Source organism: Carya illinoinensis, chromosome 5 (genome assembly GCF_018687715.1).
Source record: "Carya illinoinensis cultivar Pawnee chromosome 5, C.illinoinensisPawnee_v1, whole genome shotgun sequence".
In the NCBI taxonomy this organism is placed as follows: domain Eukaryota; kingdom Viridiplantae; phylum Streptophyta; class Magnoliopsida; order Fagales; family Juglandaceae; genus Carya; species Carya illinoinensis.
Window position 1 is genome coordinate 33993177 of NC_056756.1, and position 22617 is coordinate 34015793.

Genomic DNA, 22617 nt, shown 5'->3' on the forward strand with positions numbered 1-22617 from the left:
ATTTTGGAATTTCAATTGGATTCTAAGTATTTATAGTTTCACCAGGGTTCAAACCCTCTTTGGTTTGGCATAAGTTAGATGATTGGATGAAATAGGGTTTCGCTTAAGTGGCATAATCACAAAACTTAATTTCCTTCACTTTTTTCCATCTCAAGGTTCCTTTTGGTGCCAAGTATCCAATACTTCTAGGCACCTCAAATAAATAAAATCAAGTTTTGGGCACCATAGTGAGTGGCAACAATGACTATGCTAACAAACTAAAACCTACACAATTGGGTCGATCTGTGAAAGCTTTCAAGATTCCTAAAGCTAAAAGAAATTCCTCTTGGAATTTTTGGCGAGCAATTACACCTGCTAACAATGGAGCTTGGTTGGGTAAAACCTTTGCCATGTGTAATATCATTTATTCTAGGCCAAATCAGTCGTGCAATCATAGATGCTTCCTTTAGTTCATCTTGTTGCATATTTTGGTAGAGTTGGCTCCATATATCCAAAAAAGAAATACTATGGAAAGTCATCTTTTGTATTCTTATGCATCCTTGGCTCCAAACATATTTAAAGGCCTCACAACTCCATAGATTTTGCCCAACAATTTCAAGAAGATTTTAACACATTGGGCACAAACCATCCTCCACAATTGTCCTCTTCCACATATTTGCATAAGTGGGTAAAGCATCTTTATAAGTTTCCATATGAACATTCTCATAGCATTGAGAACATCTAATTTCCATATGGATTTCCAAACATCATTTTGTATCCTCCCATTAGAACATTCCCCTTCATTTCTGGACACTAGTTCCCTATGTAAGTGATAAGCACTCTTTACATCAAAAAATAAAAATAAAAAGTTCCATTGTTTGTGTAATACCAAACTATCTAATCCTCTCTCTCACCAAGACAGATAGGAATAATCTTGATTAGCTGCACTTCTTGAGGAGAAAAAAGAGTACGCAAGAGATCTTCCTTCCATTTTTCAGCCCAGAGTCTATGAGGTTAGCCACCATTTCATTGTCTTCAAATTCAAGCACGGGAATCTAACCCTTCTACCATTTCCAATTCTCCACACAAGTCCAGTCTTTAATAGTTGATGGCCTGCAAGTATACTTCTCTATGCAAAAGAAGACTCTCGCAAGCCTTCGGCTGTCATATGGACTCGACCAGCGCAATCCCCCTCAACCCCTAACCGTCGTGTGGCCTCCTCTGTGAGCAACTCCTAGATCCACTTCTAGCCCAACAGGAGCTGCCTCGACCCCAACATCTGTCAGCACTGGGACTATAATGACATTAGCGGGGAGGGCCTTGAGGGTGTTGATGAATTCCCCAGGTGCCAAGACTCATAGGTCCCCGTCACCCCTGGCATTGGCCCTCGCTGTTGGGGGAACTAAACTTACTGCATCGACCACGACCTCCTCAACCCACAACATAACCCACACAATCTCCTCCCTGGTCTCAATGCCGTCTCCCAAAGTGGGCTCGAGAAGGCCAGCAAGTGGAGATCCATACACAGACACACAGCCAAAAAGATCCTTAGCCTTGGAGGGACTTATCATAGGCATGGAAGAACACACACCCTACAGTCTGCAAGGGGATTGGCCTTTGAAGGCACTAGAGAATAGCTCCACAAGGCGAGGTAGAGGAAGAGGTGTGATATCCCCTTTTTACATGTATTTTCACTGAAAGAGTGTTTTTAATTTAATTAATATATTAGTTCTTTTATTTTAAATTATTTTATTTTAAATTGATTTTATTTTATTTGTTGTGGTGTTTAATTTATTTTAGTTGTTTTATATTTTTTAAAATCGTTTTCGGTGGATCAGTTTTTGGATTTCGAAAGTGAGGATTGGACCTCATTTCTTTTCTTTTCTCTTTTTCTTTTTCCTTTTTTCCTTTTTCCTTTTTTCTTTTTCCTTTTCTTCTTTCTTTCTTTTTCTTTTCTTCTTCTTTTCCTTTCTTCTTCCCGCGCATAGCAGCCTTCTCCCTTTCTCCCCGTCGTCATCCAGCTTCCAGCCCCGACCCACTACCGTCCGGCTGCTGTGGTTGACACCACCCCCACCGGTCATTCCCCTCCGGCCAGCGCACCACCCCACCGAATCCCAGCCCCATCCGAGCCGCCATTAACCCCATATGCCCCATTTAAGCCGCACGACTTTTTGCCGTTTCCAGCGCCGTTGCTCCACCTCCGGCCACCACCTCTTCACAGTTTCTTCCTCTACCTCTTGCCTTCCTAACCCACCCATTTTAGGCCCCGATCCATTGCAGGAGTAGCTCCCACGAGCTCAACTCCGTTCAGCCCCTTTTGGCCCTTTCACCGCCCCTTCCACCGCCACCCACGGTCAAAACTCACTTCCTTCAACTTCATAAACATACCTAGACCATTCCCTATCAATTTTTTGTCTTGGTTTGTCCCCGTTCGAAAGTGGATAATTTACTACCCACGACCACAGTGTAAAATATACTGTTACGTTACTTTTTCTTTGCTGTTTGCAACGCCGCGACCTTTCAAAAAATACCTTATAGCGCTGTACGTATTTTCCAAACTCTACTTTTAGATTTAAATATACTTTGCTCTTGTAATAATTATTTGACTGCTGGTTGGTTGATTCCAGACTGATTCCTTGAGTTCAGGGGTCGGATGGATGAGGATGGAGTTGCTTGGTTTGGTTATTTTTGTGATTGGTTGGTTGTTTTATGCCTTGAGGTTGCATTTGCATGGTGCATACATGTGCATTTTATTTAATTGAGAAAATCCTATTTTATTGTTGTAAATGAGTTTTCGGGTACGTGTGTATCGCGACCCCAAACCGGGATGGGTATTATCTCGGTAAAGCTCATCTGTTCACTCGGGAGCGTAATATACTAAGTGACGTCCCCTGAGTTGTCGCTGGGCGACAACGGGATCAGGTGGGATAGTAATGCTCTCATACCGACTTCGTGGCCCTTTGCTGGCGAGGACTAGAGGATGTTTGGCTACGAACGCGCTGGGCACGGAACTGGGCGTCTCTCGTTTAGGTGTCACACGCGTGGTCGTTACACACAGTGTGGCACAGGAGTTAGGGTGTGCAGATGACCCCTAGGAGAGGTCATGGTGCATTCGGATTAATTAGATATTGGATTGAGTTGGTTTTGGGCTAAATGAGACTTTTGGCGTGAGTTGGAAAGAAATGTGTTTTTGGGGCCAAATGAGATTTTTTGGCGTGCGTGGAAAAATGTAGTTTACCGATCATGTGCATTTGCATTCTTTTATGCATGTTGTATGAGTTTTAATATACTTTTATCTAGTGACATTTAGATCTTACTTACCTGCAGTACCATTTTTGGTACCGTAGATTTTGGTGCAGAATTCGAGAAGGAGGAGGAAGCTGAGCTCGAGGATGCGGCTCTGCCGGAGTACTGAGTTGGAGTTATGCTTTGTTGTTGGATTTGAAACTGTACTTGTAGTTTGTAATATTTTATTATGTATGTTTTGAACAGTTTTGTATTAAACAAAGAAAAATTCTGGTACTTAGTTATGAGACTTTTGCTATCCGTTGCGTGTTTCTTTTTGCACATTTTTTGCTTATACACACACTTACCACTCGTCAATAGGGTGGTGATCAGTGTTATCATCATCCGGACGTCTCAATTTTTTCGTGTCCGTATGTGGGGATTTGGGGGCTTCACAGGTGGTATCAGAGCGGTTTGGCTCTGGGTAAAACCACATGTCCCGTAGGTAGTACCAGAATATTTTTTTTATAGTTGTGATTTGAAATTTATTTTAAGTAAAGTTGTTATTTGATGTGTTTTATTTGTTTTGAATTTATTTGAGCTTGTTTGCTTGTATTTATTTATTTAGTTGTGTTATTGCATGCTGGGTTCTTTTTGTTTCTTGGTATGTGGTTTCGTTTTTGTTTTTGGTTTTATGTTGTTGGTTTTTTTTTTATTTTCTTAAAGTGGGTCAAAGGTTGTGTTGTGGCAGGAAGATTGTGAGGCCAAGCAAGTCTACTCAAGAGCCTCGGGACGATACGCCGAGGGATGATGCTATAGCCCAAGCAATTAAGCAGGTGACGGAGTTCATGCAGAAAAATTTTAGGCCATAACAAGGAGGTCCTTGGCCACAACAAGGAGGTCCTTGGCCACAACAAGGAGGGCCTTGGCTACTACAAGGAGGACCTAGTGGAATGGTGCAAGCTGGATGCACCTATGAGAGCTTTCTAGCGCATAGAACTTCATGGGAGAAGAGGATCCACTACGGGCTGGAAAGTGGGTCAGAGACTTAGAAAGAACTTTTGAGGTATGTGGCTGTACTGAGGCGCAACAAGTACTCTATACCAGCAATCTGTTGCAAGGCACCGCTTCTAAGTGGTGGGATACAAAGAGAGTAATGCTGAAGCAGAATTGGGATCTTTTGCCGCTGTGACCTGGTAGCGTTTTAAGAAAGAGTTTAATGATCGATTCTTTCCCGCTTCTGTGAGGAGGCAAAAAGCAAAAGAGTTCTCAAGTTTGGTCCAAGGGAGCATGACCGTGGAACAGTATGCCCAAAGATTTATAGAGCTTGGGCGATTTGCTCCCCACCTCATTGCCACGGAGGAGATGCAGGCCGAGTATTTCCAGGAGGGCCTATGTCCTGATATACACCGAATGGTGGTCTGCCACCAGATTTCCACTTTTCAGGATTTAGTGGACTTAGCCACTCTTGCAGAACGAGAGAATAATTTGAGTATGGGCTCCCCTCCAGGACATAAGAGGCGGAGTTTTTCTGGTGAAGGAAGTAGTTCGGGTTTGCCTCAGAAATTTTTTCAGCGGACCGAGAGCGGCCTCAGGTGTATGTATGGGAGGACATGTGCCAATTTGCAGAATTTGTAATAGAGCTCATGAGAGTGAGTGTTGGCTAAGTGGTGGAACCCATCGTTACCGATGTGGCCAAGTGGACATTTCGCTCGTGAGTGCCCCGTTAGAGTTCAAGGAAACAGTGGTGGAAGAACAAATCAAAGGCAAACAGTGCAAGCCCGGGTTTATGCTGTTACACCTGGAGATGTTGATGACGAGGCACCAGCGACCCATGATGCTGGAGTAATTACAGGTATGGATCTAATTTAATTTAATGTTGGATTTGATTTTTGGTGTGCTTTGGTTTCTTCTTTGTTTTTAGATTTCATGGGTTAATGTGTTTGGTTCAGGGAGAGTCCATTTATATGAATTTTATGCTTGCACTTTGTTTGATTCAGGTGCGTTACAGTTATTTGTATCTTCCACTTTCACTCGGATGTGTAATTTGGTTACGGAACCTTTGTCAAAGTCATTGGTAGTGGCTCTACCAAATGGTGAAGTGGTATGGTGTTCCAAGGTTGCATTGGGTTGTTCTTCAAATTTTGATAGAAGGTTTTTGGATGCTAATTTGGTTGTATTTAAGCTGCTGGGTTTTGATATCATCCTTGGGATGGATTGGCTATACCGATATTCTGCGAGTATTAATTGCAAAAGTCGGGTAATTAACTTTCAGCTTCCAGATGGGGATTATTTGAAATTTACGGGGAGTAAGCTAAAAGGAAAAGCCGGTAGTTATATCGGCAATTCAAGCAAAAAGAGAGATTGCATGTCGAGCGAATGCCTTCTTAGTCCAGATGGTGTCCATGCCGTCTGAGAAGAAGTCATTGGTAGACATTCCCATTGTGGAAGAGTTCTCTGACGTGTTTGTGGATGACTTGCCTAGGCTACCCCCTGTTCGTGAAATGGAATTTGTTATAGACTTGGAACTAGGAGCGGCTCCTGTACATAAAGCTCCTTACCGCATGGCACCGGTTGCATTAAAAGAGTTAAAGACTCAGTTGCAAGAGCTGGTAGATAAGGGGTTCATTTAACCAAGTACTTCGCCGTGGAGTGCGCCAGTGCTGTTTGTTAAAAAGAAAGATGGAACCCTCTGTATGTGCATTGATTATCAAAAATTAAATAAGTTGACCATGAAGAATAAATATCCTCTCCCATGGATCGATGATTTATTTGATCAATTTTAAGGAGCAGCTGTGTTCTCGAAAATTGATTTGAGGTCAAGATACTACTAGTTGAGGATAAGAGACAAGGATGTACCCAAAACTGCTTTCAGGTCGAGATATGGGCATTATGAATTTAAAGTGATGCCGTTTGGGTTAGCCTATGCCCCTGTTGCTTTCATGGATTTAATGAATCGAGTATTTCGACCTTACTTGGATTCCTTCGTGGTAGTATTCATTGATGATATTTTAATTTATTCCCGAGATTTGGAAGAGCATGTTTATCATCTTCGTCTAGTTCTTGGGAAATTGAGAGAACACCAGTTGTATGCTAAGCTCAGCAAATGTGAATTCTGGTTGGAGGAAGTCAGATTTCTTGGGCACGTGATTTCCCGAGACGGAGTGGCTGTTGATCCTAGTAAGGTGGAAGCCATTTTGTCATGGCAGCATCCGACTACCGTGCATGAGATTCGGAGTTTCTTGGAACTTGCCGGATATTACCGAAGATTTGTGGAGGGATTTTCTCGCCTATCCGGACCTCTCACAGCTTTGACTAGAAAAAATGCAGAATTTATTTGGTCAGATAAGTGTGAGAAAAGCTTCCAAGAATTGAAGAACAGGTTGACAACTGCACCAGTGTTGGCACTTCCAGAACCGCATAAGCCATTCGTAGTCTTCAGTGATGCATCTAAATTTGGATTGGGTTGTGTCCTTATGCAGGAGGGACGGGTTGTTGCTTATGCATCCCGTCAGCTAAAGGATCATGAGAAGAATTATCCGACGCACGATTTGGAATTGACTGCGATTGTTTTTGCTCTTAAGATCTGGCGGCACTTTTTGTATAGGGAAGTTTACGAGGTATACACCGATCACAAGAGCTTGAAGCACTTGTTTTCCCAAAAGAATCTGAACATGAGGCAGAGGCGATGGCTAGAGTTAATCAGTGACTACCAGTGCGAGATCAAGCATCATCCGGAAAAGGCAAATATAATTGCGGATGCTTTGAGTCGAAAGTCGCACTTGGAAGATGAAGCCGAATCGTTAGAATTGGATTCTTTACTTTGCGGGATGAGAAGACTCCTCATTGAAAGTTCACAGCAAGAGGAGATATTATCTTCAATTATTGATATTCGAGTAGCTGATTTTGAGAAATTGAAGAATCTTCAAATGAAGGATCCGAAGCTGTTGGATATCAGGAAAAGAGTCAGAAAATCTCGAGGGACGTTACATTATAGTATGGATAAAGATGGAATTATTCGGTTATGAGATCATAGAGTGGTCTCCAAAGATTCAGAATTCAAGGAGCAGATCATGGCAGAAGCTTATGCGGCCCCTTATTCAGTCTATCCTGGTAGTACGAAGATGTACCAGGACTTGAAGAAAAATTATTGGTGGGATGGAATGAAGAAGGATATTGCCTTATATATCAAGAGATGCCACACATGTCGTTAAGTCAAGGCCGAGCATCAAAGACCCGCCGGTATGCTCCAACCCCTCCCTATTCCTGAGTGGAAGTGGGACTACATCACGATGGATTTTGTAGTGGGCTTGCAGAGGACTCCTAGTGGGAAAAACTCGATTTGGGTGATTGTTGACCGATTAACGAAGAGTGCTCATTTCTTGCTTGTTAATAACATTGATTCCTTGGGTAAGTTGACCCGCTTGTATGTAAAGGAGATAGTGCGGTTGCACGGTATACCGAAGAGTATTGTGTCGGATTGAGACCCAACATTCACGTCTCAGTTTTGGAAAAGTTTGCAGGCAGCATTGGGTACTAATTTGAAGTTTAGTATTGCATATCACCCTCAGACGGACGGCCAATCAAAGCGCACTATACAGACCCTTGAAGACATGTTGCGAGCATGTGTTATGGGTTTTCAAGGGAGTTGAAAAAATCACTTGCCGCTCATAGAATTTGCGTATAATAATAGCTTTCATGTGTCCATTCAGATGGCTCCTTATGAAACTCTTTATGGAAGGAAGTGTAGATCGCCTTTGTGTTGGGATGAAGTTGGGGAGAATAAAATAGTTGGGCCCGAAATAATTCAAGAGATGCAAAGCAAAGTTCAGATCATCAGGGATAAAATGGCGGCAGCTCAGAGTCGTCAGAAAAGCTACGCTGATACCAGGAGGAGAGTTTTATCTTTTGAAGAAGGTGATTGGGTTTATCTCAAGGTCTCTCCCATGAAAGGAGTTAAGCATTTTGGTAAAAAGAGGAGACTGAATCTGAGGTATGTCGGCCCTTTTCAGATTTTGGATAAGGTAGGATCTATCGCTTATAGAGTTGCTTTGCCAGAATATTTTGGGGATATTCATGATGTCTTCTATGTGTCATCCTTGAAGAAGAGTTTTGGACAAGAAGAGTCGTGCTTTGTCTACCCAGAGAGTATTCAGTTACAACTGGACCTTACTTATGAGGTTGTTTCGTCACAGATCATGGATTGGAAAGAGCAATAGTTGAGGTCCAAGACGATACATTTGGTTAAGGTGGCATGGGGAGATCCGTTAGCTCAAGATTTCTCTTTGGAGAGAGTAGCTGACATGAAGGAACAGTACCCCTACTTGTTTGAGTAAATGACGGTACATTCCTTAATCTTGATCTCAGTGGAATTATGTGGCTTGTTTCAAGTTGGTATTTGATCTTATAAATTTCGAGGACGAAATTTGTTTTAAGGGGGGAGGATGTGATACCCCGTTTTTACATGTATTTTCACTGAAGGAGTGTTTTTAATTTAATTAATATGTTAGTTCTTTTATTTTAAATTATTGTATTTTGAATTGGTTTTATTTTATTTATTGTGGTGTTTAGTTTATTTTAGTCGTTTTATGTTTTTTAAAATCGTTTTCGGCGGATTAATTTTTGGATTCCAGAAGTGAGGATTGAAACTCATTTCTTTTCTTTTCTCTTTTTCTTTTTCCCTTTTTCCTTTTTCCTTTTTCCTTTTTCCTTTTCTTTTTTTCTTCTTTCTTTCTTTTTCTTTTCTTCTTCTTTTCCTTTCTTCTTCCTGCGCGCAACAGCCTTATCCCTTTCTCCCCGTTGCCGTCCAGCTTCCAGCCCCAACCCACTGCCGTCCAACCGTCGTGGTCGACACCACCCCCACCGGTCGATTCCCCTCCAGTCGGCGCACCACCGCATCGAATCCCAACCCCATCCGAGCCGCCGTTAACCCCATATGCCACATCTAAGCTGCACGGCTTTTTACTGTTTCCGGCATCGTCGTTCCACCTTCGGCCACCATCTCTTCATAGTTTCTTCCCCTACCTCTTGCCTTCCTAACCCACCCATTTTCGGCCCCGATCCATTGCCGGAGCAGCTCCCACGAGCTCAACTCCGTTCAACCCCTTTTGGCGCTTCCATCGCTATTTCTACAGCCACCCACGGCCAAAGCTCATTTCTTTTAGTTTCATAAACATCCCTAGGCCATTCCCTATCAATTTCGTGTCTTGGTTTGTCCCCGTTCGAAAGTGGGTAATTTACTACCCACGACCACAGTGTAAAATATACTGTTACGTTACTTTTCTTCTGCCCTTTGCAACGCCACGAGCTTTCAAAAAATACCTTATAGCACTATAAGTATTTTCCAAACTCTACTTTTAGATTTAAATATATTTTGGTCTTACAATAATTATTTGACTGCTGGTTGGTTGATTCCAGAGTGAGTCCGATGAGTTTGGGGGTCAGATGGATGAGGACGGAGTTGCTTGGTTTGGTTGTTTTTGTGATTGGTTGGTTGTTTTATGCCTTGTGGTTGCATTTTCATGGTGCATGCACGTGCATTTTATTTAATTGAGAAAATCCTGTTTTATTGGCGTAAATGAGTTTTCGGGTGCGTGTGTATCACAACCCCAAGCCAGGATGGGGTATTATCTCGGTGAAGCTCCTCTAGTCACTCAGGAGTGTAATATACTGAGTGACGTCCCCTGAGTTATCGCTGGGCGACAACAGGAGCGGGCAGGATGTTAACGCTCTCGTATCGACTTCGTGCCCTTCGTTGGCGAGGGCTAGAGGATGCTTGGCTACGAACGCGCGAGACGCGGAACTGGGCATCTCTCGTTTAGGTGTCACACGCGTGGTCGTTACCCGTAGTGTGGCACAGGAGTTAGGGTATGCGAATGACCCCTAGGGGAGGTCATGGTGCATTCGGATTAATTGGATATTGGATTGAGTTGGTTTTGGGCCAAATGAGACTTTTGGTGTGAGTTGGAAAGAAATGTGTTTTTCGGGCCAAATGGAATTTTTTGGCGTGTGTGGAAAAATGTGGTTTACGGGTCATGTGCATTTGCATTCTTTTATGCATGTTGTATGAGTTTTAATATGCTTTTATCTAGTGGTGTTTGGATCTTACTTACCTGCGGTACCATTTTTGGTACCGTAGATTTTGGTGTAGAGTTCGAGGAGGAGGAGGAGGCTGAGCCCGAGAATGCGGCTATGTCGGAATACTGAGTTGGAGTTATGCTTTGTTGTTGGATTTGAAACTATATTTGTAGTTTGTAATATTTTATTATATATGTTTTGAACAGTTTTGTATTAAATTAAGAAAAATTCTGGTACTTAGTTATGAGACTTTTGCTATCCGCTGCATGTTTCTTTTTGCATATTTGTTGCTTATACACACACTTGGCACTCGTCGATAGGGTGGTGATCTGTGTTGTCATCATCCGGATGTCTTGATTTCCTCGTGTCCGTACGTGGGGATTTAGGGGCGTCACAAGAGGCGTTCAAGGTCCCCACCGGTTGGCTCAGGCTGACTACGAGTAGGGTACTGTGAAACTGCTGAAGAAGGGCCAACCCCCTAATGACCTCAGGGAACTGGAGACAACATGGTGTGACCCAGTGGTGCAAGAACCACCTCCCTCCTTGGCGGAGGAGAGGCGGGCCACTAGACGGACACCCCCTGTGAAGATTGCCCTAGAGGGCGGATAACGTCATCATTATAATCTAACTCGATCGGCGAACTCCTCATGGGTTTCTTCCCCTCTCCTCTACTGGTGAGCTAGGGGAACACTTACACCCCAAAATCCTAGTCGACTCTAGAGGGATGGAGCCTCCCAAACGATGCAGTGCAGTGTGATGAGGCAAGTATCATTGCAAGCTATCAGCAATCAGTAGAGCATCTATGAGAAATTTGGCTGGGTGGGTGGTTGTTTAGGCTCGTATGACTTTGAGCTGTTGGACCTCTTGCTGGGTCCCTGGGGACTTCATGAGTTCCTCTTCTTGCACGACCCCCCAATTGGCCCATACGGGAAAGTCCTATCGAGTGTGGCTTGCCTAAGCGGGTATTCCCACCTGTTGCCTGACACGAAGAAGAAATGCTTAGACACCGTTTCTCATACTTCGGTTCTAAATGAGTCAAAGCCTAGATGGAGTAGCAGCTGCAAGTATTCCTGTCCCTCTTTCGGACACTGTGGGTAAGGAAAAATTCATGGCCAATGAAGTCTAGCTAGTAAGCCCCCACCTTTTCCAGGGCACGCCGCCAAATGATGTAACAAGTCACGAGGATCCTTTACACATTAGGATGAAGCTGGGCTACAACCATGCTCGTGATGTACAACACATTGCGAATGGGGTAGTAAAACGGTAGCTGCAAGCCATCAGAAAACATGATAGGATAAAATGCAACTTTGTATGCGTATGTACCCCTTACGATATACGGTGCCCTCATCCAGTCTTGGCACTTTGAGGTTCGTAGCCCTTGGCACATTGTACATGGTTCCCTCAGATATTCCAGCTTGTCAATGGTCACTACTAACCTCCATGAGGAACCCTCGTACCTCTGGACCACCATGGGGACTTCTGCAAACTCTTCATCCATAAGGTTAGGAGGAGGATTCAAGGTCTATGGCAGGTTTAGAGTTCTTAAAACCTTTTGAGGCTGCACGAGTTGGGTTCTTGGGAGCCATGAGAGGGTAAGAAGAAATGAAGAAATGGATACAAAAGCGTCAGTTAGAAAGTGGGTTGATGACACTCAACAAGGAGCAAGGAAGAAGTGAGGAACGACCTATGTCCTAGGGATTATATAAACTTAGGGGAACGGTTCGAATCCCAAGATTGTGGGAACTTGAATGTTGCACAAAGTCTGTAAACTTGGAACGTGATGAGGGAACATAGTAGGAGGTGCTTAAAGCCATCAATGTGGATACGACATAACATGCGCCATCAAGTACCTGAAGGTAACCTCCGAAAAGTGCTAGAAAAAGGGGAATGGGAACCGTTGAGCAACACCACAGGAGATTAAAAAACCAAATAAAGGCCAATCGCGATAGAACACATTGGAAAAACCAAGAAACAAGCTTTGCAACAATTTTGAAGAGGAGGGAGGATGACAAGCAGGCAGGTGAAGGAACAAGGGAGCAAAGATAAGGAGAAATTCTCACTAAACTAGTCTGTAGGAATTAGCAGGGTAACTATTAGGGAGTTTTTCTCCCCTGGAGACTGTCGACCCAAGAACACAATCCCAAGCACGAGAAGTCTGAGCTAGCCATATGAACACCAACCCATGGAGGGACTCTAGGCCCATAGAAAGAGGAATAGTGGACACTTGAGTCCCCCCTAGTGACACCAGACCCCGAAGGGGTAGAATCGACAAGTAGCCATCCAAGTGAAAGACTCATGACCCTCTAACAACAAGCAAGGAGGGAGGGGCGATCCAACATATCACACCCATGGCAGATAGACAGGACAGAGGTCACACTGCATTTAATGGGCATAGCTAGAAAAGCTATGGGGGCACGCCATTACCCAACCACTAGGCATTGGCTCTTGATCCCAAAGCCTAGGTATAAAAATGACCCCCAGGTATCAAGGCAAGGGTGAGACTCTCTGAACTCTCTCTACTCTTACTGCTCTCCTACACATTTCCTACAAAACATTTTACTGACTTTGGTATCTTAGGCTCCTCTGTCCACAACCACGACCACCGCATCTCAGTGTTTTCTCAGTATTTGTAGACCCAAGATCGAAGACCCGAGCTGCTGAGAACCCGACCTAAAGCTTACAAAACACGACGTTAACAATACCAACAGCAACTTTGACTCTGAGATAAGGACCAATCCAATCCCATCTTCATCAACATCCATTTCATCCACCTCACTGATTAGTTTCCCTATCTATTCACCAAAGTCCCAAGTCATTCCTCCAAGAAGATTATTGTGAAGTTGAACCCACATATATTCCTTGTTGAAAATGATGTCTTTTGGTGCAGAAAACCCATCAAAAGTGTTAAGGTAGAAAAGGTTATGATCAAAAGTCCATCGCCTACCTTTCTTGACTTTAGATATCTTGATCTTCTGAAACTCAATGAGGAAGAAATTGTCACCAACTTCTCTAAATTGCAGTCCCCTTTTAGGCTTCCATATATTTTGCATTGTTGATTTGAAAGCTTCTCTGTTTATGGATTTTTCTGATACAAGAATGCCAATCTGGCATTGTTTTCCTCGTCTAAACATTATTTCGTCATCTACGGCATCTATCTTAACTTCATGTTGCTCTGATTCAGTCAATTTAAGGTTACTCCACTTTTCAATGATCTCTTCCGACATTCTCACTTCCACCTCTCTCTATTATTCTCACAAACTGTACTTCCTCCTCAGTATAAATTAGGAGACCTGTCTTGACCTTAGAACCTGCCGTAGCTCCATTGGTTTCTGTTCTGAAGTTTCATTCTCTTGCAAAACTGTTACGGAAAAAACCTTAACAGGGTAAGTGCAATGCCAACTCTCAATATTTCATATTAGAATTGTACATATGAATGTTAAAAGGAAAATATCAACTTATAACATTTTTACAACTCTATAAAATGAAAGGTAATTTTATAAAATAAAAATTTATTTCTAATAAAATATTATAATTGGATTAATTGGTTAAAAATTGTGGAAAAATATATATATATATATATATATATTTTTTTTGTGTAACAAATATACGAGATATGTTATTCCAATTCGAAAGCTAAGTTATTAATATCTCTGAAGAAAAGCAGTCGGCTTTCCAATTAGAAGGACTGAAAGACCGAGACGCATAATCTTGACTTTTGGCATTTTTTATGTTAAGAATATCAGACTTTATTACCACCACATGGTATGTATTAAATGATTGAACAGCCAGAAGACGCGTTCGGTTTTGAGACTGTATATTATTTTATTTCTTTTCGTATATGAAGAAAAATGTGTACAGAAAGAATATCTTTCCTACCGAAATTCAACGAAGTTTGCGTGCAAAGGTGGGGCCAAATGCAGAAACCGAAAAAGGTGAACGGCCCAACTTCTGAAACAATAATAATTACATAGTAACGAATTGTTAGGATTGAAAAAATCATCTCATTTTATTATTAATTTTTTTAAAATAAAATATAATAAATAATTAATTTTTTTTAAATTTTAAAATAATAATAATATTACAAAAAATATTTTAATAATATTTTTTTAACTTTTAATTTTTATTAAAAATTATTTCATCTCATCTCACTATATAAATAATACTTAAATTTTAATTTTATTGAATTAAATAGTAAAATAATTATTGTTATTTTGCAAATGAAAAATGAATTGTGCATGGGCAAAAAAATGCACAAACAAACAAACAAAAATTACTGTTATTATAAACGGTGAAAGACCTTGTAAACAATGTAAAGAGGTAGTTAAGTTTGGGGAGTGAGATAAGGAATTTTTAGTTTTAGATGAAAGGTTAAAATATTATATTTTAATATTATTATTATTTTGATATTTAAAAAAATTAAATTGAAATTTTAAAAAATTAAATTTTTTATTATATTTTTAAAAAAAATTTAAAAAAATTATAATGATAAAACAAATCATGCGTGGGGTTCATGTTGTTTGCCAATAGATATATGATAACTCTTTGTTAATGGACAAATAAACCCTTCTCCTTTGTACTTACGGCTTATTTGCCTGAGTTTCATTTCCTTACTTTATTCCTTCCCTTATTAGCAGTCGTATTCTCTTGCAATCTTGCTAATGATAAGTCAGCTCGCCTTCTTGTTATTCCAAAAGTAATTAGTTCAGTAGAGTAGTCAGCAGACCCGTGCCCTCCCTCGTTGTTGTTGAGATAATGGTTTACTTTCTCTCTAAATATTAAAAATATTATCATTATAAATATAGAGATAATATTATAAAAAATAATAAATACAAAATCATTTGAATTTATGCAAATCAAGTCAACTTTTATATGAGCCGTATAATTTAATTATCGATTACAACCTTTTTTTTGTGAACAGTTTATTTGGTGAATAAAATGTTTTATTGAAAATTGAATAAAATATTATTATAATATTAATTTTATTTTGAAATTAAAAAAAATCAAATTATTTATTATATTTTGTTTAAAAATTTAGATAAATTCTAAAAATTATATGAGATGAGGTGAAATAAAATAATTTAATTTTATATAACTAAACCAGTCCTAAACTAAGATGAAGTGAAGTATAAACAAATTGAGTTCGAGTAGCTTATGGAACCTTGTTAGTTTATGGCCCTAATTTGCAAATCAAAATGGATTATTTTATTACTTACCCAATTGAACTAAACTCAAGTTTGACCAAACTCATGTTAGTGAATTATTAGTAGCTGTTCTAATAGATTATTTAATAAAAAAAATTTACTATCATTTCTACATTAGGTAGTTTTTTTTTTTTCAAAATAAATATATGATGTAAGGATGATGAATGGAATAAGTTGATAAAAACTCTTATTTAATTGCAAATCAAATAAATTATTTTATTGTTTATCCTTTTATTTTTGTTTTGTAGAAAAGACAATGTAAATTTATAAACAGATAACTCATCCGTGCATTCAGACTTTAACAATATTGTATAGTAGCTCTAACAGTAAATTTTTTAAAAAATTATTTATCATTTTCATACACTACATATTATATTATATTTTATCAAATGTGTAAATATGATATAGATGATGAGTATAATAATTTAATTAGTTAAAAAAAATAAAATCAAAACAAGTTAAAAAATTTTAAAAATTAAAAAATTAAAAACTAAATATGATATATGATGAGTAGCAAAGCTATTGAAATCATGGTTTTGAATTTCGTTCCGTTCCAGTTGGAATGATCTGAATTTGTCGTTTCGGTATAGTGTATGGTACATTCTACCACTCCATTCCGTTTCGTTTCAAATTCTGATCATTTCGGACCATTTTTGTAATTTTCTTATACTTAGATGGTATGTTTATAAATTTTAAATCTGAAGCGTATTTAATTAATTCTAAAATATAGATATATTTATATAATTTTAAATTTTTTATAACTTTAAATATATCCAATCATTCTCTATTTTTTAAATATCATTATTTTTAATAATGTATCTATTCTTTTATTTTGTTTCTTTATTTTTGTATCGTAGCTCAAGTTTATAATTTTTTTCAACATATATTTATTTTATAAATATTTAATTCTTTTATATATATATATGTATATACATAATACACACTTACATACATATATATATATATTTTATTAACTATTAGTTTATATATATATAAATATTTATATATAATATATAATTAATTTCAAAATAATATATTGATACATTGAAATATCGAAATATTTCAATTTAATACTTTAATCAAAATAATCACCGATGTTCAAATTTGATTAAAAAAAAGTCCATTCTCGGAAATTTCAAATAAAATAAAAACAAATCCTCCTCGAAAGGAAGAGAGAGTCAAATGGACCACTTCTGTAATTCCACGTAGATCGAAGGGTCAGGGTGGTAGTCAGAGAGACAGAACGGAAAAGTATTCCTCGTTTAAGTTATTCGTGGGAACGCATGGAAAGTAAAACAGCCGTTGCAGATACCAGTGGTGTGCCGAACACTCAAAACAAAATGAGTTGAAAAAGCGTCCCCATATTCCCTATTATTTGCCAAATTGTCCTTCTGGAATCTGAACACTATTTCCTCTCTCTGGCACGTTTCTCTCGGTCTGTCTCCCCGTCTCCCTTCCCTTCGAGTCTTCAAGGTCATGTTCGGAGAGAAAGATCTCTCTAATGGTGCTGTTTCCTGTGAGCGCGACAATAGTTCTCTGGGAAGGCTCAGTCGGCACATTTCTGACCTAAGAAAGGAGAACCCAGATGAGAAAATGAGATTTTCTGAGAAGGGTATGGGTTTTCTCAGAGAATCAGTTACGGGTTCCGATGGTTTCCGATCAAAACACCTCAAAGCAGGGACCTCGGGCTCCCAGGAGCTCACTCTCAGCTACCTCTGCGACAGTTCCAAACTGGGTCTTTCCGAGAGGGAGATTCCGGCGAAAAGTTTGCTCAATACCTTCGAGAAAGTCGGCCTCAAACGCAGAGAACCCGATAATTCAAACCAAGATGAAAAATGGGTAGAGAGAGATTTCCTGAATTTGAACGAAACCAGAGGAAATTCTTCGAAACAAGAGATCGAGGACGATGTTGAGGGGGAGAATATTGTAGATAAGAAGCCAAAGCTAGATATTCTGAATCTGTCTCTAGCTTTGCCTGATGTGTCACACTCTATCAGTGCTCTCAACCCTTCACAAAATGCCGATCCTCCGGCTCGGTCGAAGCCTACTAGGAGTATGCAATCTTTGGCACCATCTGGTAACAATCAGCAAACCACTTGCTCCAATGATTTCACGGCGCCTTCGATGTCGTACTCGTTTTCCCACCCTCTTTCCCACAACCCCAGTTGCTCGCTCACCCGTAATTCGACGGAGAATTACGAATATTCGGTGGGGAGGGAGGACCAGATTTGGAATTGTGGGGAGGGAACTAATGGTTCGGTTCATAGTCGGTTTAAGCCCATTGGCGATGGGGTAGTGACGCTGTCGAATCACGGTGGAGGTCTTTTTTCGACGTTGCAGGGAAATCAGAGCAATCGTAATAAGGAATTGTGTAATAATAGTCATTATAAGACTACTACGAGCTCGGATAACCATTCGTTTTTCCCGTCGGAGCTCCCAGCTAGGCCAAGGTTTGATACGCAGTCAGGCGATTCGAGGGGACGCGGTTCGGAGGGTTTGAGGAATTTTGAGGGTGTAGATGGTGGTGGGAGAGTTAGAAAGGCTTCTAGACCGGAGAGGATTATTCGCGACATCATATCGGATCCTATTCCTACCATGGCTCAGACAATTCAGGAGCTTCCCGATGACACCGTTGCATTGGTCAAGGATTACTTGAAATGTATCATTACAATGCCTGAGAAGAAAGAGGAGTTAGTAGGACTACAAAGCTGTCTTGAACGAAGATCCGATTTTACCAAGGAGACTTTGTCAAAGTGTCACAAGGTGCAATTGGAAATTTTGATTGCTGTGAAAATGGGACTTGGAAGCTACTTATCTCGTGAGATTCGCCTGCCAATAGCTGAGCTGGTGGAGATTTTTTTGTACATGAGATGTAGAAATGTGAACTGCCGGAGCATGCTGCCTGTTGATGATTGTGATTGCAAGATTTGCTCGGCGAACAAGGGGTTTTGCAGTCAGTGCATGTGTCCCATCTGTTTGAATTATGATTGTGCAAACAATACTTGCAGTTGGGTTGGTTGTGACGTATGCTCCCATTGGTGCCATGCGGTTTGTGGCATTCAGAAGAATCTGATTAAACCGGGTCCTAGCTTGAAGGGCCCTTCAGGGACTACTGAGATGCAGTTTCACTGCATTGGGTGTGGTCATGCGTCGGAAATGTTTGGTTTCGTGAAGGACGTGTTTTTGTGCTGTGCCAAAGATTGGGGCTTGCTAACCCTGAAGAAGGAGCTTGACTGTGTATGCAAGATTTTCAGGGGAAGTGAAGATTACAAAGGCAAGGAATTGCATATGAAAGCTGATGAGATGCTATCCAATCTTGAAAGTAAATTGATCTCTCCTTTGGATGCCTGCAACGTTATTATTCAGTTCTTCAACTGTGAGTTTCTCGACTTTGTCTTATTGCATTTCCGTCTTATGTTTTCATATGGTATACTGATCTTGGGACCTCAATTTAATGTTTGGAAGATCATTCTGGATCATGAATACTGCATGTGACCAAAAAGAAAAAAGGTTTTCTTTATTATCTGCTACTCCCATTTATGCGCCACTCTGATTCATATATAAGGTTTCTGGTTTTAGTCTCTGATTATGAGTTCTACTTACTAATGAAGAAGTACCTATTGTTTTCTTCTTGCAATGTCTTATTCGAAACTGAGGACTTATAATCTGCCATCAATAAAGTGAAGAAGACATAGGGCAAAGGGCTCTGACACCAAATCGACTTGCTACAGTAGCAGAAGAATATTTTTAGGGCACCATGACCAGTTCCAGATCACTTTAGCAGGCTGCTTTTTAATTATTTTGGTTCCTAGATTTATAGTAGTTTGATTTTGTTATAATTTATTTATTTATCTTGATATTAGTGATTTTGAGGTTTTAAGAGTGTGAATAATGGTTGGATTGCACTGGAAGTTAGAGACGCAAGAAGTTGATAGATGTAGGCAATACATCTCGTTTTCTTAAGCATCAAACACCTGTGTTTTGGGCATTACACCTTGGTGGATATTCCATTGCACAAATCTGGAGCAAAGCATGGTTTGCTTTAGAAATTTTAGCAAATGCTTAACGCAAATAAGGCATGGGAATAAGTTTTTTTTTTTTTTTTTTTTTTGTTCAGTAAATCTACAAATAAAATATAGTGACCTTAATTATATAAAAACCTTAATTATATAAAAAGACCCAAGATCACAAGTAGAGCCAATATCAATAAATTTCAAAAATTATAGAAATTCCCCGACTCCTTAATTAAAATAAAACCAACTTCTTGCTACCTGCATCAACCCGCTTATAAGCTATGTATCTAAATTTGGGAATGGATTGCTGGGATGGATTAGGGCACCCATGTAGTGATTGGAGTTAGGTCTTGAAAAGATATTAATTTACAATTAGCCAAGTCATTCCGTAAGTTCTAGGATTGGTACTTATATTTCAATTACAGATGTGATTGACTACTGGTGCTTCTAGTTGTCTACAAGGTAAACTGGTACCAGTCTCAATTTTATTTATAAATTTTTACCTGTTTCTCAGTTGGGTTTAAAAATGGTGGTGATTGTTTTCAATGGGATAAAGAATTTGAATAGTGCAATGTCATACATAAATATGAGAATGGAGCAGAGAATGGACTTTTATTATTTATTGTGCAATTGCAGCTACTGAAGATATTCTGGAATTTTATGAAAGTATGAGTTACCTTATCATGCATGATGAGTTTGCAGGAAATGTTATTATAGAAGTCAGAGATTTATTTCTTGGTCCTTTGTAAGGCACATACTATTGCCATGACCATTCGATTGCATGGACAGCCTTTAAAAAACGCTGAATTAGCTGCTCTAGACATCCATGGATGCAATGAAAGTAACTGTTTTCATGGTCCTTCTTCCCTCTCTATTTTTTTCTTGTACAAAAGCCTTTCTGTGTTGGTCTGCCTGTCTGAACCTTGGTTTTCTAGATGGTCTACCTACCTACTGGGTGGGTTAGCCTTACTCACATCCAATGCAGAGCAATTGTTAAAATCTACGCAACATACAACCAGCTTATCCATATCACAACAGTTGTTTTGGATTTTACTTTTCCGGGACTTCATGCTGGGTTTTTGTTGTATATATTAAAATCTGTTAAAAAATGACATTTTGAGAAAAAGATAGGAATGTATAAAATTTTATTTAGGTGTTGTGCTAATGAACTAGACTGCTAAATTAATCTCACTGATGGCTTGCCAACATCATTTATTTAAGCTCTAAGCTTTGATTGGATGTTGTACTTTTCCAAATGCTTCTTAAAAAAAATGGCAATGTTGGGGTAACCGTGTGAGCAGTGAGAATTTTTTCCATCAGAATCTGTATGTGAAAGTTCAAAATCCTTGGTTGTAAAATATGTCCAGTAGAAAAAGTGGAGCCATTACAATAAAATCTAATGTCATGATATCAATACAATATTTCATCATCACCATCTACGATGATAGTTGCCATATTCTGATATAGCCACATACATATCAGTGTTCACGCAAATACTGCAAATTTATGTTGGTTGGTTAAGTTTCATTTTGGTTACCTTTGTATATTTGTTAGTGTCGAACTTTGCTCTTTTTTTTTTTTTTTTTTTTTTTATCAAATAGACACAGGGTCCATGCCTGACTTTCCTGCTTCAGGTGCGGTTTCAAAAACTTTGGTGGCAACTCAAGCCATCCTTGGGAAAGAAGCAACGCCTCTTCTGCATGCCACTTCTCTACCCCCAATGTATACTTCATACAACACGAGCTCTTCTAGTATGCGTAATGATCCACTGTCTATTGATCTTCGCCAAAGTGACCTCAAACCTTCCATCATAAGTGAATTGACAACAGAGGTTGATTTCCGGTTTGGTCCAATGCCAAAGAAAGATGGGTTTGACAGCTTGGAAAGTTTAGTGAGGATCAAGGAAGCAGAGGCGAGGATGTTCCAGAGCAAGGCAGATGATGCAATGAGAGAGGCTGAAGGTTTCCGACGAATGATCAAGACCAAGACTGAAAAGTTGGAAGAGGAGTACGCTGGAAAGCTAGGCAAACTATGTTTGCAAGAGACAGAGGAAAGACGAAGGAAGAAACTGGAGGAGCTAAAGGTTTTGGAAAATTCTCATTGTGATTATTACAACATGAAAATGAGAATGCAAGCTGATATTGACGGTTTGTTGGAGAGAATGGAGGCAACAAAGGAGCAATGGGTGTGATTTCTTCTTGCTTTTAACGATGATGCTAGTAGTGTGTAGTTTGATCATGTTAGCCATCTTGGATTCTGCTTGTATAATGAAATGCCAAATGAACCATCATTTCTGTTGTGAAATTTCAGAACTGGCTTTTCTCCTCTTCATGCGTTTTTCTCGGTAATTTAACACATGGTGCCAAACAGTATTGCAGCACATGAAATAAGGATGGTAGCATTTTGATTTATGTTGTCTTTATTGGATTTGAAACGAAGCTGTTCACCTTGCATAAAGTTATACAAGTTGTTATGTTCGCTTTGAAGGATCAAAACTCAGGAATTAGAAAAATGCAGCAATTTGGCTGAGGAAAGCGAATCAGTTACCGATTCATAGCGCTCACAAAAAATAAAAAATTAAATAAAACAAATCTCGTCATCAGCCATCATTGTATTGTCAAAGTTCTTGGATAGTGCTGTGTGCGGTAGCTGGCACTCAACATTTTGGGGCCACAAATGCTTATTACTTCTCTTTCGTATCGTTTGGTTGGTTACACTAAATTAAGACTGTGAATGTAATTTGTGCTTGGCTAGGATTAGATGCTAATAATGTAAGGATTGACTGTAATCTTAATTGGACTCTAGTGATCCGATAAGACTATGTATTTAAATTAGAATTCTTATCATAGTTTGTTATATCATAAGATAAGAGTTATCAAATAGTCATAAGAATGTTTAGAGTCTTACCATTAGTTGAAGAGATAAAGACGTAAGGCGTATTGAAAAAACTGAAACTGATCTAAACTCTATGCAGTTCAGAAGAATAATTCAGTCCAAGGTGTTCGTAAGTTGGTAGAAACATCTCTAACTAGGGTACTGGATAAACCTATCAGCAAACTCCTTCTACAAGTCGATGACAACATTAAATATATAAAGGGAGTCGGTTGATGATTTAAAGGGGA

At 39.5% G+C, this 22617-nt stretch overlaps 1 protein-coding gene across 2 annotated transcripts; it reads left to right on the plus strand.

Moving 5' to 3' along the window:
* The first annotated feature begins 16796 nt into the window (after positions 1–16796).
* LOC122309800 (protein OBERON 3-like) lies at positions 16797–21906 on the plus strand. 2 transcript variants are annotated; one of them, XM_043123461.1, is made up of 2 exons: positions 16797–18858; positions 21097–21906. In XM_043123461.1, exons 1-2 carry the CDS (start codon positions 16959–16961, stop codon positions 21684–21686), a joined length of 2490 nt encoding a protein of 829 aa, XP_042979395.1. In that variant the 5' UTR covers positions 16797–16958; the 3' UTR covers positions 21687–21906. The 2 variants fall into 2 exon arrangements, with proteins under 2 accessions (XP_042979395.1, XP_042979396.1); XM_043123462.1 differs by having other exon boundaries at positions 16800–18858; positions 21130–21906.
* Positions 21907–22617: the final 711 nt, after the last annotated feature.

Coding starts and splice junctions, on each gene's coding strand:
- LOC122309800 (XM_043123461.1), top strand. CDS start 16,959: ATGTTCGGAGAGAAAGATCTCTCTAATGGTGCTGTTTCCTGTGAGCGC. Junction 18,859..21,096: donor TATTATTCAGTTCTTCAACT/GTGAGTTTCTCG, acceptor TTTATCAAATAG/ACACAGGGTCCATGCCTGAC.